This window comes from Athene noctua, chromosome 1 (genome assembly GCF_965140245.1).
Source record: "Athene noctua chromosome 1, bAthNoc1.hap1.1, whole genome shotgun sequence".
NCBI classification, from domain to species: Eukaryota; Metazoa; Chordata; class Aves; order Strigiformes; family Strigidae; genus Athene; species Athene noctua.
In genome coordinates this window covers 98,027,185-98,046,514 of record NC_134037.1, presented here as the reverse complement: position 1 = coordinate 98,046,514, position 19,330 = coordinate 98,027,185, and the positions used below count along the sequence as shown (strand labels likewise).

The following is a 19,330-nucleotide window of genomic DNA, read 5'->3' as shown; positions in this document are numbered from 1 at the left end:
TAAGCTTACTCTAACAAATTCTCCAATCAGCTCGCTCTGTCCCAAAGATGATTCCATCTCCTTTTCAAAGTTCTGTTTAAGCATAAATTAATGTAGTCCTCCATTTTTTTCAGCATTGTCTCTTTTGGCTGAAGAGGACAGGGTTATTTTTTATACTCAGACCACACCCCCCCATGTATTATTGTCATCTCAAATACCTACTATTCTCACTTAGAAAAAAAGATTGGGTTTTAGGATTGATTTTTACAGTTCTTCACTAAACTGAACATTTTTAACTGAAAAGTCTATCATTCGTCAGACTAACTGAATTAGAATGAAATTTCCTTAAGTATCCATCACAATATGAAGACTTCAATGGAAAAGCCATTTTTAAATGCAGTATTTCAAGGATAATTTTTCAAGTCTCTAGTATTTTCCACCCATCCCCACTGGAAACAGCTGGCAATGATGTTAGTCCTGAACTATGGAAACTCCCCTTACTCACACAAGTTAGTAAAACTAGTTTAACACCGCTTTTCTCTTAATTGGACTGAGTTACTGTCCAAGAAATATAGTGTAGTCATATACGGGTTATACATTAATATAAGCAAGCAGTCATTTTGCTACTCATTGTGCCCAGGCTGTTACCAAACAATTCCAGAAAGGACTGACCACTCAGCAGTGTCAGTGTCATTTAGCTACCTCACTCCTGCAGTTGTCTTTTGAGACCAGTGGCTCCATTTGAAAGACTAAATGCCCAGTCTGCATTACCCCCAAGTAGGCCTGTCAGCTGCATTCCTGCATTATATACTCATCTACCTTCTGACCTATAGTCTCCCTCAAACTAGACTGATCTTATTAGCAGGCTCCTAATCCTCACTTACTGTCTCCTTTACCCATTAGCTGTATCTTAACAGGCTGCAAGCTTACCAGCTACTATTCCTCATCCAGTGATATATTCCCCCACCAAATTCCACAGTGACAAGTGATTAGAGGAGTATTTGTTTTCAGGACAGCTCACAGCCTTGAGGTACAATGTCTTCTGAAGTCCTGCCTGGTGACTCTTAACACTACTAGAATGAGTTAGAGACATACTCTTAAGACTTATCAGGCTGTAGCAAGCAATTGCACGTCGTCTTTCACAGGGAAAGGCCACCAGATTGCACACCATGGTAAGCCAAGGAAGCTAGCAGGGACACCTTCACAGAACTGTTTAGACTAGAAGGGACCTCTTGAGATCACCAAGTTCAACTCCCTGATGCTCAAGCAGGATCAGCCCAGCACCCTCTCAGCTGGGTTTTAAATCTGCAGAGACTCCACAACCTGTGTTTGACCACCCTCATAGTAAAAAGTGTTTTCTGTTCAGATAGAACTTAAATTTGTGCCCATTGCCTCTTGCCCTGCCAGTAGGTGCTACCGAGATGAATCTGGTTCTGTCTTCATTCCCTCCCATCAGGTTTTTATACCCAGATAGGATCTCCCCCTAAGCCCAGACATTAATGGAACAGCAGTTATTACACACAAGATCTCTTGCCTTGCCCCCATTTAGAATAAACCAGCACCACCAGGTGTTTTACTGCAGTGTTGTACCAGTTCTTGTTCTTGCTATTACAATATGGAAGATAAGGACCTCCACCATATTTAACAGACAAGGTGAAGGATTGTATCTCAGCAAGCTACCAGAAGCTAAACTTGAAACTTCAGAGTATTCCTACAGATACATCTAGGCAGAAATCTCCCTAGTGACCTAGGGACTGCCTGTTTCACAATAGCAAAAGCACCTGCAAATGTACCTCAGCCAGAACATTCAAGTTCCAGTGATCAAGGCCATCAGCTTCCACAACACTTCTTTACTGACTCTACCTCTGAAGATATTCTATTAGCAGAATAGAAAGGTATTATTCTGCAGTTAAAGCACAATGTAAACAGGGCTACAAGACTTCAATATTGATGCAGAAACTGGGCATTTCATTTGGGTAACAGCAACAGACACACTGAACAAAAATGGCAGCAGCTTTGATTCCTGTGACTAAACACTCTGAATGGGGAAGAGCTAAAATGACAGTAAATAATGGCTGGCCTTATCACACATTCTTCACCCAATCATTTTATGAAAGGCAGTTATCTTGGCCAAGGTAGTTTTTCTAAACAGAGAAGATCCTCTCCGTTTTACCTTAATCAGATGCTTCCAAATGCATGCTGAGGTGTAGCAGAAGACTGTGGGTCAGTGTCATTCCCAGTCTACTGAAAGTTAAGACACTCGATCAGCAAATACAAATTCTTGTCAGGTCCTTGTTTGCGTTACTTACCTCTAGAAATGACACTTGCAGTATTCCTGCAATTCAGAATCTCAAGGGGTTGTTCTGATGGTTCTGTCAACTTCTCTTCATCCCGGGCCAGTTCAAGCACGTATGTCCTGTCCCCAGGCTGCTAGGCCACAGGAGGAGGACTGGATAGGAAGTGTTTGTTCAGTCACTCATTTTGTAGAAGGCAAGACCTAACTGCTACAATATTTAGACTGCATAAGCTTCTTCAGACTGCCAGTGCACAAGCAACAATTAATTCTAAGGAATTCTGATGCTGGCAATTTAAACACTTTTGACAAGCCTCCTTTGGAAAGCCAACAGAGCTGCTTATAATCCTTAGGGAGCAGGGCTTTAAGTCAGTGACCATAAACACCTGATCAAGTGTTTCCAAAATCAGGTTGATCAGCTGTCCTAATTTTTCATTTTCACTATAATCAAAGATGATTAAAACAATTTTAAAACATCAAGTAACAGCTCTGCTGGGACCAGCAAGGGTAACCAGATGCATGGGCCAATGCTTTGTTTCAAGGCAACCAGGATCCCCAAACAAGATAACCATATAGCATATGTAAGAGTCAGCTCTTGCCAGGAGTAGAGAAGCAAGGGGCACAAACAGCCTCTGGCATTCTTTTAGGTCTTGGATTTGTCCTTGGTCAAAACCAGGTTTTTCTGCTCTAAAAAAGTTTAAACCTTGACAAAAACACCAGTGCTAGAAGCACAGTCATGCTTATTAGCAGATCAGTAAAAGAAGGTTTTCCTTCTGAGCTCCGAGCTGACTGCATCCTCAAAGGCAACTCAGACATGGCAGTTTCAGAAAAGTCCAGGTGTGAGACTAAGTTACCCCGATGTAGCAGCTGACAGGGAATAAACTCCAAGATAATTAAAAGAAAGCAAACAGGTTTAGTTGTCTGAACAAGGAATTTTAATTTTAGGTCAACTATTGAACTAGGTCAACATCCAGTTCACAATGTCTACAGATAGTGGGCATAGCCAGTCACTACGGTAAGTTTATTGAAGCACCAAGCTCCACACAAGACTGTAAAATACATTTTAAACTACTAGTAAGAAAGCTTCTTCAAGTCAACAATACTATTAAGGGCCAGAGTTTAAGGACTAAGTTTTCACCTTCCAAGCTATTTTAAGACAGCCAATCCATTGCATAAGCAAACCAAACTGCTACATACTGAAACACATAGAGCAGCAACTGTATTGAACAATTCCTGTAAATAATTCAAGGATACATTGAAACAGTATGGGTAAATTGTAATTTTTTATTGGAAAACAAATATACAACTTGGAATGGATTTGAGGCAAATCGTGCCATAAGCAGATTTTTTTGAAAATAAGTGGCTAAACAAAGTTTAAAAAGCATAGTAACAAGAGGAGAAAATGTTTTCTGGTACAGGACCAGCAGTACAAAAAAACTTGTGTACGAGTACCTGGATAAATCACCCGTTTTGCATTAGTGCAACTTAAGTTTCATATTGTTGACTGTCAATCGTCCACAACGTTAAGACTCCACATTTCAACAACATGTTACAGGTATGGCCACAAGCAAGTTACTGTGAAGTAAGCTAGGAGAATGATTTTTACAGTGCATCAGCCACATGCATATATACTAGTCACATGGTTTTATCCTGCGGTTAGCTGCAAGAGTCCTTATCCTCCATCACAGAAAGTGGAATAAACTCCTTGTAAGTACTGGAGAACTAGAGTGCCAGCATGTCACTTTAAGGAATTGCTAATGCATGGAAAACCCTGGCTTACTTTATGTAACTTGTTACACTAGTCATACCTAAGTCTCCTAAAGAAAGCTACTTTTTTTTTTTTAAAAACAGACAACCCAGATGTTCCCTCAGTTAACCAATTCCATCTAACTTTAGATGTGCAGAAGGGCTTAAATATCCAGAGTAAGCCACATGCAACATTTGTTACTTAGATCAATTTTCCAAAAATCAGAACAATGACAGTAAGATAAAGGAGAAAAACATGGAGGAATGGCCTTCTAATTACTATACATGCATATTCTTTTGACAGTAAGGGAAAAACCTTTTACAGATAAGTTACAAACAGAGAAAAGGCAAATAAACAATTTTGTACAAGAAATTTAACACATTCTGTACAACATCTTCACTTCGCTGTCATCATTTGTACAAACTCTGCAAAAGGAAAGAGTTGCATAAGAGTTATTCAGAGAAAAATCTGAATTGCAAGATCTAAGAAGTGAACTGCCTTACTAGTGCTGACCACTTTCAAAACTGTTTTTTCAGTTGCATTCAAAAGTTACATCTTCAAGACAGTCCCCTTTTCCAATCGCATCTAAAAACTTCCTATTTTTAATGACAAAAGGTCTCTTACCAAAAAAGTTGGTCCCTCAGTGAACTGAGGAACAGCCTTACTTCCAAAATAAAACATTACAGGGTCCTCATACCCCCTGACTTACAGATAGACAAGATATCTAAAGACAGACTAAGAGGTCGGTAGAGGTTGTGCTGAAGCAACAATCAGTAAGTAGGGATACAAGCAAGACATTGCATTAGCTTTTTTTCATAGCAAAATAGCTCATTTTACTATTTTGCCTGACCAACTTTAAGCAACAGAATCATTGCTTATTCACAGCACATGGAATCTAACTTCCAGTAAAATAGGATTCTTCACTTGTCTTGCTGAACTGAACCATAGTTTCAGGTACAACAACAAAAAGAAAACAGGAACCTGAAAGGAGTTAACTGGTTGCTCAAGTTTCAAAAGAGCAACAGAAACAAGAGGGATGGCTTTCCTCTTCTCTAGTGCCAGCCTCTAAACAGTCTATTTGTAAGTACAGTTCCAGAGCAACACCGTTATTCATAAAACACCTTTTCACTCACAGATGAGTGCTTATCCTAAGGCCAGAAGCTAAAAGGCCTTGAAGGGAAGCAACACCTACACCTCAGAAAGGGTATTATCTGAAAGTACCTTAGCTCCTTTCTATAAGATGTGCAGAAAGTTAAAATGAAAACAACCTTACTGCTTCTGAGCCGCAAGCAATTATCTAACAGAACTCCTCCTGCTTGCATGACTTGATCAAAGTTTCAATGCCAAGAAGAAAGAAGGAAATAAAAGGTACTGCTGCAGCTGATTTGTGTAAAGTTATTTAAGAGGTCTTCTAAAGCTCTTGAAATTTCTGCATATTTTAGAGGCTTTTAAAATTACTAATTAAAGGGGGAAAGCATTAATGAAAAATGAGTGTCTTGCTACAGTCAGATCAGCATTCATTAGTGAACAGAACAGTACATGAACATCTCTGCTAGCTTCCTTATTCCAATGCTCATTAGATATCATTAGCCTTAGAAAGTTATTTCTTACACTGCACAGCTGAACAGTCATTTTGCCTTTGGCACAAAGGCTGCAATAACCCACTCAAACCTAAACCTACTTAGAGGTACACTGTGTACATACTAAAAAACATTACCTTAAAGGAATACTAACTGTAGAAAAGATCTCATTGAACATTGCCCTATTTAAACTTGGTGTGGCTATCAGCATCCACACAGTCACCAGCATGAAGAACACTACACAAAAAGAATTGGGTTAACAGCTCCTTACCTTCATAGTTTACTTGACCATCACCATCAATGTCTGCTTCCCTAATCATTTCATCAACTTCTTCATCTGTTAGCTTCTCCCCAAGATTTGTCATCACATGACGGAGTTCTGCAGCACTAATATAGCCATTACCATCCTGGGAGGGAAAAAAAAACCCGACTGAAATAGACTTGTCTAAGGCTTAGTGACTTAACTCCAACTTCAGAACACAGTAGAGCAAGTTGAACATTAAGAAGTCAGCATAGCTTTAACCACTAGCATTTGCACAAGGCAAACGAAAGCTGTAAGCGTATCTTCAGTATTGTCCAGAATCCTGGTCTTAAAGGCATTTTAAAAACAACTTATCCAATACACTCTACTTTGGGCTGTCCTATCCCAATACATTTTTATCACTGACAAAGCAATCGGCACCTTTTAGGTGACAGAGCCTGTTCAATCTGTGACTGTCTGGTTCAAACATGTATTTCTTAGAAGCCACTTATTCCCCTGTTTCATGGGAGTCCAGCGCAAAGCCACAAGGTGTTCAGAGACCACTTTTACATATTCCATCCTAGCTGGGACACTGGACACCAAAGTACTAGTGTATACAAACTCTGGACCAACTTTTTCCTCCCCACAACCTAAGGTACTTACCATTATAGATTCTCTGTTTAAAAGTGCATCTTGCTTAAGAAGTTGGGTAACTTCAGACTCACTTAGCAATTCACTTAATAAAGACTAAGAGAAAGATTTAAAAGACTACCATTTAAAATATTTAAGCAATTTCCCTGTCAGCCTTCTGCAAGTATTGTAGTATCACAGCAAATGGTAGTTTAATAGTATCACCCACTATCACGATGACTCCTTTGACTTTCTGGTACAGCACCACAGTAGACCAAACTTTAGGGTGACCGGTTAACCTAGAGGTTCTAGATGACAGGACTGCAGATACCCCTCAATTTGGTGAGGAAGCTCATTACAAGTCAGATTGAATTTTTTTAACAAGTATTCTTTGAGGTAAACATTTTAGTACCTTGTCAAACACACGGAACGCTTCTCTAATTTCTTCTTCACTATCTGTATCTTTCATTTTTCTTGCCATCATTGTCAGAAACTCTGGAAAGTCAATTGTGCCATTGCCTGCAAGACAGTTACTTTGTTAGAAAAAAACCCACATTTGAGGCACTTGATTAAATTATTTATTAGCAGTATCTTACCATCAGCATCTACTTCATTGATCATATCCTGTAGCTCTGCTTCTGTGGGGTTTTGACCCAGCGATCTCATCACTGTCCCCAGCTCCTTTGTAGTTATAGTACCATCACCATCCTTGTCAAATAGTGAAAAAGCTTCTTTGAATTCTGTACAACAAAATAATGAGTTAATCCCTTCAGTTTTGAAATGTTAGGTTTACTTAATCATGTAAGAATCCATTGTTACTTATTGTTGCAATTACAAAAGTTGATTTCATTCTCTTAAGAAAACTTCAGTTTAGATTGGTCTGCTGTAAGTGTAACACCACTGTGGAAGCACCTGCATCTGAAAAACAACCCTCCAGTCTACCAATCAACCACATTTTGACCTAAATAAAAATGGGAACATCATCCATTTCAGAAGTTCACAGATGTTTGTTACTGTATCTTGGACAAGGATCCCCAATACAGAGCTTAAAGGAATAGCTATCTGCAACTAGAATGATCCACACACACTTGGTAGGAACTATTTATCTCACGAGGAACCTGAAAAATGGTACTCGAAATACAAATGCTACAGCTTAGTAGCACTTCTATTACTAATAGAGGAGATGAGTCAACAGAAAAAGGCATAATCAGACCAAACTAAAAATAGTTTCTCATTATAACACTTCTGCTGGACACACAAGTCTGAACAGCATACACTACATGAAGCTGCAGTGCCAAGCACCACAGGTCTTAACACTTGGCCATACCTAGCTGAAAAGGCACTTCTGCTCTCTCCCCCACTGGACTTCTGCAGTTCTTCAGTCTATGTATATACAACACTCCAGTCAGTTATTCAAGTAGGAAAGCCTCTGGAATCTTAATTTCCTAGAAGTTGCTTAGCAAACTGCTTCAGCCCTACTGTATCCTGAAACAGCCTTCACAGAACTAGTCAAAAATAGTTGTAAGACTGCTTAACTGTTTCAATGTTACCTCTTAACCCCCTACAATGGCTGTATTGTAGCCAGCAATATTAATACAAGCATAACATGTTTAATTGTCCATCCCAAGAAATGGAGTTGGTTTTAATCCATGCCATCTGTCTTTGGCCACAGACTTTAAACTAGCTCACTGGACTGTAGCAGCTCATACATAAATTGCATTTAATGTGAAAAACTTAACTATTCCCTTGTGGAGTTCAGATCCTTTAACAGACCCTTCCAAGGCACCCGAGATCAATGCTCTGGAGAACTGGTTAGTCCAAGGGTACTCCCCTGCATCAGAAATACTTCCAAGAATTAATTTTTCAACATTTCCAAGCAGCCAGCTTTCCAGATGGTGGGTTTCCCAGGCCAGAATTAGTCACAATAAAAGTTCCTTTCACATGAACTGCATAAAGTCTTACTTCATCCATTTCATATTCTGAAACACTCGAGGTGAGTACAAGCTGGCAAGTGTTAAAAATGCAACTACAAAAATAGGCTTTTTATAGTTCATGAATGCAGCTCTAATACCAGAGCCACAGTTGAGTCCCATCCAGGAAAAAAACACTCTTCTACATCTAAGCATGAAGCGTTCCAAAAGCCAACTCCCACTGTTTAGAACATAAGAATCAGAGCAAGGCTACCACAGGACCAGAAAAAATACTTTCAAGCCAGTATTGTATCATAACATAGCAGAAACAGCCCTACCTAAACAGGCAGCTACAGCCTGTACCTACTGTAACTTCCAAGCAGTCTTTGGGGTTAGTTTCAGTTAGCTTGGAGGTAACAAACAGGTTTATTAGGAGTAAAGTTTTACACCAGGGAAAAGGCTTTTGGGTCAAGCCTAGTAGAGAAGTTCATAGCATATTATGGAGAGACCTCAAAAGGGCAACACTGCGTCTTCAAAAGTCAGGTACTCAAGTGTTAGTCAAAATGTTCAGTTATTAACCACTTCATCCTTAGCTTGAAAGTAGGCTGTCACTAACCCAAACATAAAGCATACTTCACAGTACTGCAACAGCTCTGCTTAAAAGTAGTAATAATTCAATTTTACACAAAATTCAAAGACTTCCCTTCTACAACATGGGTCATTCACTGAACACTTAAAATGAGCCACTCTGAGGTCAACTCTTTGCCTTTCTTTTACTCAAAAATGCTATAGGCTAAGAAACAAGCAGCTATAAATCATTCCCAGAAAGTAAAGTGAGTCAAAGATCAGCAGCATGTCCCCGTTTGAAATGCTGAATCAAGTCAGGAATATGATTAAAATACCTCTAGCCACTTCTAGGAACCACCTCCAGTAATTAGAACAAAGGAATAACAACCTATGCAGATACAGTTTAGACTAGAATAGGAACAACCCAAGCACAGCTTTGGAAGATTTACAGCAGTCGCCAGTGAAGGCACCTGTGAAATACTGAGGTTCATTCAGTGTGCAACTCAATTCTGGCTTCCTGCAACATAAGATTATAAAACACACCTCCCACACTTAAAGAGCTTATGACTCCATGTAGTATGTAAAGCAAATCCGCCCTCTATTCAACACTCCTCTGTATCAACCTGCAAATGAAAAACCTCTTGCATCCTAGCTAAGGCTAACCTGTCAGAAATCCAAGGACAGTGCCAGCAGAACCACTCATCTTCAGGCAAGCCTACAAGGTTTCAGCCTTTCCTTCCTTCTGAAAAGCACACTGGATCAAGAGAAAAGACTACTTCCAGGCCTCATGAAAGAGTTCACATTCTGTTGGACTAGCCTAACACCCTAGCTCAAAATGTTCTATTTAACAATAGCTTCCAAGGCATCTCTGCACCACACCACCTTTCCAGATGAAGTGGCAGTCTTCAGTGACCTAGTATGTTCAGTGAACCAGAACTACCATTCCCACTCACACAGTTTAGCCAGCTATGCCTGGAACTTTTATAGGAGAAAATCAATTGTTCTCTTCACAGCTACCAGGAGCTCAACACTTAAACATGGCTATTTCTACTATGAAACAAATTCTAAATAACTCTTGTGGTTAGATCCCCGGAGAACCACAGCACACTAAAGGAACAAGGCATAAGGAACACCATACATAGGCCTACTTGTTCAGAGTGCCATTCAAACCTCTCTGAGGTCTAGTGGAAGAAGTATAGAGCACTAGACCAGCCGCTCTGGAACAAAAGCATCTTTAGATTCCCCCCACCCCAACCACCCACACCAAATGGTACTGATTTTTTAAAGACAATGCTTAACCAGAGGGATACCCATTCAACTCTGCAACTTCAGTTCTTACTGAATGAAGCTGCAACTAGCATTCATATTCTGTACCTACTCAGCTTTCAAAAATCAGTCTTTCATATGAACAAAACCTAGGAAGTCTTTCACCCCTACCTGTAATGACAAGAAGCTTCAGTCCTATACAACCAATGAGTTCCACAGGTAGTAAGAACATCTGGAATCCAACAACTGCATTCTGGTGCTTCACAGCAGAGGTGGAAGATTTGTTTTAAAGTAGCCACCTCTCCTGGGCTTAACTACTTTGGCTTTCTATTTATGAAAGGGAATGTTGTCTCTACCTCATAGTACTCTTTTCTTAAGCCTGCTTTCAAATCAAGAACTAGTTATCTTCAGATAAGCTGAAATGGAATGGTAGGGGGCTCAAGACTTTAAAACCACAGTTGTCCTGTAACGGTTTTCCCATGCGTCATGCTATCCTTCAACAGCAAGACTAAGCACAGATTGCTTAGTCACCTGCAACCCTTCCTAAGCAGTGCTAGGGATGGTTCCCTAACAGAGCAGCAGTTGGCTTGTGTCTTCACATCACAGGTTTATGGTTTACTTGCAAACATATCGGCTTCACTGAGCTGAAAGTGACAGGGCATTTTACACTGGATACTAACACCAAATTACACTTTTACTCTTTCCACACAGATGAAAGCCCTCTATTCCAGTATGACAAGCTTATTAATACACACTTTTGGCTCTGAGAACTAAGCTATCATTACTGAATAGCTAACATTTGCACTAATCCCGAGGTAGTGTTAATAAGCTTCCTGTTTATATTCCATAATGAGCTACATCAACTAATAAAGCTTCTACAGTTAAGAACTGGAACAATGAACCATTATTGAGAAGACAGCAGTGACAATTGATAAAGCCTGCTCCAACTAAACTGATCTCAAAACCCTTAAGATATGTAGGCCACTTCCAGAAAATAATATCTTCACATTGAAATAGATTTGTCTTGTGCTTACTCATAGGACAGTACCATAGCAACAAGTAAACAGACTAAGGACTTTCCACTAAACCATAATTAGTCTCCTATGAGTTAAAGCAAACTTCTGAAGTCTAAAAGCTACAGAAGAATGTCCTTACACTTCAAATTTGGCAATTACAGAAAAAACAAACTAGCTCATTATGACACTTCTGTTTAATACAGTATCTTCAAGAGCTACACTGTAGACAGCTATACTTCTTAGATGCTGTTTGTATGCTCGACCTCGTACTATTAGATTAGCAGAACCCTAAACACCTAAAATCATTTCACATGACAGTTACGCACTAAGACTCTCTAGTATTAACACTATACACTGGTCAGATCAAAAACCTCCAAGTTTTTGAACATCCACAGCAAGGATGAATTCTGCATTACCAGCTTTAAGTCACAACAATTACTGAAGTTGAAATTGGCCTTCAGAAAGCAGTGACAGATATTAGTTTGTCAGCCTGAATGAGTAGGAGACATGATAACCAGAAGTTTTAGCCACTAGTAGACAGCTGTCAGTGCACAGAAACCATTGTTTGGGGGCCAATACTAAAATGTAAGAGATGCATATCTATTCAAGCATTTCAGAGCAAGTGCCAGACCATCAGAACAGTGCACAGAACACTTGTGTCTAAGTACACAATGCAGTTCCAAATACGGAATACAAAGAGCAATCACCATGAAGCCAGTCTCTGCTGTCATCAAAAACAGTCACTCAAACATCTCTGCTGACAGGAGACCTCAAAGTACATTACTTTTGCCTTCTGTTAGAAGAGCGGAGTGCTCTTCTAACAGATTCCAAGTCTCCACCAGAGATTCACCACCCCACTGCCTTTCACTTTGCACTTGGGACATTTCTGTAATAGTGAGAGAAAAAAATAAGTGTCCCAAGTCTACTAGCTAGTAAAGCTGTGAGGATAGTCTTAACTATTCTAGAGGATAAAACTTCAGATTCATTGTATCCATGGTGCTTTTACAGTAGATAAGCCTTTAAAACTTAGGTGATAAATTAAAACATTCCACAGTACTTCTTTAGTATCTAAGAAAGCTAAATATCTTGTGTAACAGACTGTCACTGGATTAAGAGATATGCCAGGTCAAGTAGGAGCAGCAACACAGCACACAACCTCACCTGCAATCTGCTCTTCTGTCAGTTGATCAGCCTGCAATAAAAGAGAAAATCATTATAGTTGTAGCAAAAGTTCAAGGCAAAGTAAGACACACAGACTTGTAGAGGACTCTGAATATGGTAGCTGATCTGCAGGACTTCTGTAGCATTCTGAAATAGTTCCAACTAACACAGCTCAAAAGTCATCAGGATTGCTTGCTAAATAAGAACTGTCAGACTGTCCTCATTTCCCGACCCTGCAATATCTGGTACACCCAAATAATGGATTACCATGTGTATCAATAAATTATCCAAGCAACACTAGCAAAGTCAAGGCACACAGGTCTCTCTAGACTCGTTTTAAAAACCCTACTGGTAGTAATACTTTGGTAAATTAACGTTATCTTTAACACTAAACACTTCAGGTTTAAGTAACACAGCAGTAAACCCCATATCTCAAATTTAAGGCAGACTAGTATCTTCTGCTAAGTTACAATGCTATAATTAGAAAAACATATTCTCTAGATTTAAATCATCCCTTGATTAACACGAAGCTTCATGTCCAAGATCTAGCCATAAAAACCAGAGTCCATATAATTAGTACTAGCAGCTTCAGCCCAAAGTGGTAATTTCAATGTATTTGTCTATGACTGTCTAGACATTTCAGATGGTTGTCTACAGACTCAAGTAACACAAGGCAGTTTACAGGGCCACTAGAGGAAGGTTCAGTGCTGTAAGACAATTTCGTTACCAGTTGGATAAGCCCCAGTTTATATCTCGTTTTCCTCTGTCACTGAACAGTTTTGAATCAACTAGATTCTACAGCAGTAAGAAAACCTCAGTCTTCAAGGTCAAACCCAAAATGGACTTTACTCTTGAAAGAGCACAAACATGTTTGAGGACTGTAGAAATATTTTCCCTAGGTTTTCAAGTCAGCTGATTCTTCAAACAAATTCTGGATAGCTTCAGTTGAGTTTTAGTAACAAGACCACACATTTCCTTCAAGGAAGCTCCTTGAGCTCTTTACCCCATAGTACTCTGCTGAAGAGTCAAAAGAAGTTTTAAAAATACATAAAAGATACACTCACTGCCCAAGTTCAACACCACTTCATAGTTTTGTTCCTACTGTGACCATTTCTGTGACCACCTTTTTATAATTACTGCAATATTGACAGTCAGAAACAATTTCTAGTCATCAGCTGTGCCCACAAAGGAGTCTCTATACATTAGCCATCTGCCAACAAAATACTCAGGAAAAAGGTATATACATCATCTGCCAATTTTTACTTTACTCATTTAAATTTGAATGAAGTTTCTTATTGTATACAAACTTAGTAGTTACCAGGTTCTGGTTATTCTTCCTGTAACAGAAGTGAAGTTAGCTGTACAAGCAACCATACAAGAGCTAAATCATTTACAAAAAATATGCATACAATACAGCCACAGCCCAAGATAAAGGCCACAGCTGGTGATTTCCCAGGCTGCCTGTGGCTCACCTACTCTAAGAATCAAGACCACACTACTGAGCAATTTCTAAGAGAAGCAGCCAATGGGTATATGCAGCTATAGACTCCAATTGTTCCAGCTTCAGCAGCTGTAGGAAGTATTTCCATGCAGGTTCAATTTTTTGTTTTAAAAACCAATGAGATAGTCGAGCATGGCAGCAACACTGCTGAGAACATCACCAGCTCAAAATCAGTCTTCGAGATGGAAGAATTCTGCTGGTCACTTAACAGAAGCCTAACAGATTTTTGCGTGCCCAGAGTGTATCATTAACACAGACAGACTCGTACCTTTGCATGCTACTTACATTTTTATTGCTCAAGTGAAGAGAATTATGTGCTACATTTTGGTAGGGTATTTATATCCACAGAAAGCTGTAGGTCAGATTTAAGTAGCAAGAACCTAGTTTATTTAGGTCAATACTTATGGGTTACCAAGTTGACTCACATACTGTTTTATATAAACAGTTTTATATAAAGGCATGACATTAAGCAGCATTTAAGCTGTTAAGTGTTGCTGAACTCTTCTAGCGACTTAAAACATACTATAGCCACTAACCATGAATTTGGATAAGCTTTATCAGTACCTGCAAGAGGTACAGTGTTTGAGAAGAGCACGAAGCTTATTAGAAGCCACAGGTATACGGCAGTTGAAAGATAAGCTAGGAGGTGGGGCAAGGCTGAACAAACACCATCTGTACTCCGCAGTGCTAGGCTCTGCAGGGACTGCTGCGCAACAGCAGCAAAAGGCGGAGCTAGCAAGTCTGCCAGATCGCTCCCTCCCATGCCACTCAGGTGGAGGGCTGACAGCATGGATTCAGGCCACTCTGGTCTTCCTAGAAGGGCCTTCTGGAGCTCTTGGTCCGGAATTTAAGATGGAGCCTCATGCACCACAGTTGTGAGTGTATGCACACCCTCAGTAATGCAACCCAGTTTCAGAAACAAACAGTTGACTGACAACTGTAACGTGCCTATGCTGAAGTTTTGACATGCCCCTTACTGTGGCCCAAGATCCGCCCAAAAAAGTCCTTTCATTAAGTCAGGGAACCCATCACAGCTTTGACATGGCATTCTCTGATTCATGGTACAGCACTTTCATTTTCACTGCAGTAGCTCCCATCCCCCGCCCCCAGATTACGTTCAGGGCCCGACAAAGAATCTAAGCCTCCTAGGAAAGAAGGGGAACCGTTGTGTGTGCAGCAGTTTCAGTGGCACACGCAGCCTCTAGAGGTAGTGTTTCATTACAGTCGTAGCTGCTGTGCAGTAACCGGTTTGGAAGATCCTCCACAGAGCTGCCGAACTCTGCCCGATAGAGCGCTATCCGCAAATCACAGAACAGGTGACACCGTTCCTCTCCAAAACTTGGCACTTCAGTATGCTTCACAGGTGTTAGATTTGAATGGGCAGTTCTGTTCTGGCCAGATTAACTGAAGAACAAGAACTTGACAGACTAGCATGCAAGGGCTAAAGCTATGCTTATGCTTGGTTAGCTTATTTTGGGAGCAAAGCATTCTGCTTTACCTAGCAGTGCAGTATTGGACAACATATTCACAGGTTTAGCCAGTCTGGTCTGTCAGGACGAACTATAACCACATTCAAAGTGTCACTGTGCCTCCTGGACACACCCATTTTTATATGGACCTTGCTTGAAGATACTCCATTTTTGGTTCTGCACAGATGATGACTAAAAGTAAGTCTTTTACTGCTAGATTCACTGCTCTTTTCCTTTATAGATGGTTTGCTGTATAGGTTCTCAATTCAAGCAAAAGAACAAATTTGGGCTTCTGTTCACCTAATTTCTTTGCCCAGGGAGAACCCTTAAAAAAGAAAAAGCTTAAAATTAAGTACCCATCGTTCACATTAGACATGGCGAGTTGATAGTGATCTGATTCCTTAAGAGCATGTAATGAATGAAAAGGCAATTCCACTATACTGCATCTTCTCTTAATGCAGAGATAGTACTAAAGTGGCCACTGGTGTTGCTTTTGTGACAAAATTGCTCCTTTTTGTACGTGTTTCAGCATCCACTTGTTTTAATTAAAAAAGCTAAACTCATATCCTTTAGACCGAATTTGAAACAATTCTCCAATTCCACAAAATATGTTCTATTTCGACAGTTGATTAAAATCCTAAACAAACGTATTGCTAGGAAAAAAAAAAAAAAATCGTGCTTGGTCACGAAAATGCAGGGCTTTCCACCGCAATGCCCAAAACGGGAAGCCAAAAACTGTTAAAAAAATAAATCCCTTGTTCAACAGAGCCACCGACAGCAAGACGTTATCATGAAATCGGCAGGGGAGAGCGGCTCCAACGTGAGCTGACAACAGGTCTGGCAAGGAGATGGTGCAGTGAGGCAGCCTGCCCCTCATCATCATGCTGCTCAGAAGCTGCAGGGCTCCGCATTGCATTATTACCAGGCGCAACACACCTCGCTAGCGAGCCAGACATCTTAAGCGCTCGCAGCAGCCGCTGCCGCGCCGCTGGCTCCCCAGCCCCATTCAGCCGCGGGGGGAAGGGGAGGGAGGAAGCGATAAGAAAGTGGAGCTGGTGCCATCGTGGCAGGCTCCTTCCCCCCCTCCCGGCACCCCCCCACGCGGGTCTCCTCCCCGGAGGAACCGTTATCTGCCGCTCCCCCCCCCTCCCCGACACACGCCCCGACAAAGCGTCATGGCGCTCGAACCGAGTGGCAGTTTGAATTTTGAATCCGCACCAACGCCCCAGGGCGGGAAAGGGACCCTGGCGGGATTCGTCCACCACCGCTTCCTCCTACGCGCACGGCGCCTCCGAGCGGGACCCTCCGCCCCAGCCTGCCCGCGCTGCGCCCCTTGCCCTCGGCAAGGGACGCCTCCACCCCTACCGCCACCCTCCTGCGGACGACCTCACCCCGCACCAGTCTAACCACCTGCCCCCCTTTCCGCCCTCCCCCCCCCCCGCCGCCCCCCCTTCGCGCCGAACCACAGGCACCCCCACCCCACCCCCCCCCCCCACGCACCGAGCACCGGACCAGCACCCGCAAATCCCTACCGCTGCCCCATGCCCAGGGACTCACCATGGTGGCTCGGCCTGGCTGTGGGGTGTGGTGGAAGCTAACGGCTGCACAGGGGACACGAGCAACCCGCCCGCTCTACGGCTCGCCTCACACTGAGCCCTGCCTGGCCGCCAGCAGTGCCTCATAAACCTCCTCACAGCCCGCCCGGATCGCTCCGCGCCGCTCCCTCCCCCCTCCCCTTCCCTCGCCAGGGAACGAAGCTGCGGAAGAAGTCCCGGCTCTTCGCGCTCTTCTCAGCGGGCCCCCCCGCACCCCGCGCACCCCCCCTTTCTGCCCCCGAGGCCCCAAGCCCGGACGCAGGGAGGGGGCGAGGCGTGGGAAGGAGGGGGCTGCGCCTGGGAAACGGCGGGGGGGGACACACACTGCCGGAGGGGCCAGGCTGGGGGACTATTTCTCTGGGCGGAGGAAATTTTAGAAAAAAAAATGCCGATGAGTGCAGGGACTCCAGAAGGAGGGCGCTGATTGGTGGGTTCGTACCTGCAATGCGTCACTTGGACATGCACAGTCTGGGCTGGGAAGCGGTTACCCCTCCCCCAGCCCGCAGTGCGCGAGGCCCGGCGCGGCGCGGCCCAGTGCGGCGGCGCGCAGCCTGGCCCACTGCGGGACGCCCGGCCCGGCGGCGGCCCGCCTCGCTGCCCCGCTGCCCCGCTGCCCCGCTCCCTGCGCCTGCAGCGGGCGGCGGGCGCTGCGGCAGGGTGTGCCGGGCGGGCAGGGCCCCAGCGCCCTGCTGCCGCCGCGGGCGCGCGCCTGAGGGGCGGGAGCGGCGGCGGCCGCCGCAGAGGGCCCGGGGGGGAGCGGAGCGGGGCGGGCTCCGCAGCGGGCCCGCCGCCGCCTCTATCCCCCAGCAAACCGCGGAGGCCGCGGCGGGCGTCGTCGCTCGGCCGCCGCTGGGTCGGGGAGGGAGGCCCGGCTGGAGCAGATCCCGGGCCGCGGCCCGGCCTTGGCCGCAGTGTCTCTTGGTGCATTACCCTGAGACCTCACCGACGCGCACCTGGGAAACCTAATCCCAGGAGCGCGTTGCCAGAACATTTCAAGCCTTATCTCGCTGTGCTCCGGAAAGCCTCACCCACAGAGTTACTAAATGAGAGTTGCTCTGCATCCAGCACAGTCCAGAAAAATTCCCACCTCACTCTGCAAGCCAGAGATGCTTCATCGCTGGTAACATTAAAGAACAGATCCCTCTGTTACAAACCACATACAGCCTGGTCTTGTGCATCAGAAGGACAGATGGCCTGCAATTCTGAGTGAAAGTCTCGAGTCTTAACGGGGTTTTCTCTAAGATGCGTTTGGGCAAATTACCCCCAGACAAAATTTTCAAACTTGCACATATGTTTTCAAAGGCAAAATCAACAGATAATTCAACAAATAGCTGCAGTGTTGGCCAAGTTCAGCGAAAGCAAGTCTATCTGTCATCTCTGGAAACTACAGTGTTTATATTGGGACTGTAAATACATTATTAAATTTTGGGGGCCCAAGTCTGAGTTTCCTGACCTAAGTTTGAATACAAATTACCAGTCACATTATAATAAAAATTATCGACTTCCAAATCTATTGCAAGAACGATTGATATTTATACAGTGCTTAAATGGTATTTTATAATTACCTACTCATTACCATTATCACACAAACCAGAGCAATAGCTCTCACTACATCCTAAAGAGGTTTCATGCATCTCTGCTCTTCACAGTCTTTTTGGTTTATAGGCCGTATAAATAGGATGTGCTTGGGAGGGGACTGGCATGAGCAAACTCTTGACAAAAATTCTGTGAGTTTCTCACTGAATATTAATTGAAATTCTCAGGACTGCTCTCTTTCCAGAGCTAATCTTGTGTCCACCAAATCGAGGAACAAAGGAGAAAAAGAACAAGGCCTGGTTTCTTAAAATAATCAAGAGACCCCTTCCTCAAGCCCAGTGCGTCTCATTCTCTCTGCCTCATTTTGTGATTATAGGGAGTACGGAAAACAACACCGTGTACTTAAATTTGGCCTTCAGCCTTGAAATCTGCAGTTACTATTTTGTGAAACAGGAGTTTTTTAGGCCTCCTTTCCGCTTAAGTGTATTTATAGTTCACAAATCAAGCACAACTAAACTACCGTCTTCTCAAACTCTGATAACATTTTTTCAGTGTGTAATATATACCCCCATGAATAAAATGCTTGTCTGAGAAAGCAATAAATGCCAGGGTTACTGTCATGCACGCCTCCTCATGCCTCTGCGATATGAAATAGGAGCAAATCCCCACCCATGGTCAGGCTATGCTCGACATGGATAGATGAGGCATCAAGATGGCTTTAAGCAGTTTTACTCCTCCCCATGCCCCCTTTGATTCAGTTTTAAGGATTGCTCTGATGTTGCCAACTTCTTTACAGTCCCAGAGGCGTGAATTCCTGCGGACAAGTTCTTGACCAAAAA

At 42.9% G+C, this 19,330-nt stretch overlaps 1 protein-coding gene across 1 annotated transcript; it reads right to left on the bottom strand.

The window, feature by feature from the left end:
* Positions 1–3,536: 3,536 nt before the first annotated feature.
* Positions 3,537–17,057, bottom strand: CALM2 (calmodulin 2). The gene is made up of 6 exons (XM_074897065.1): positions 16,918–17,057; positions 12,391–12,421; positions 7,067–7,210; positions 6,883–6,989; positions 5,871–6,006; positions 3,537–4,444 (listed from the first exon to the last, which is right to left on the bottom strand). Exons 1-6 carry the CDS (start codon positions 16,918–16,920, stop codon positions 4,416–4,418), a joined length of 450 nt encoding a protein of 149 aa, XP_074753166.1. The 5' UTR covers positions 16,921–17,057; the 3' UTR covers positions 3,537–4,415.
* Between the last annotated feature and the right edge of the window lie 2,273 nt (positions 17,058–19,330).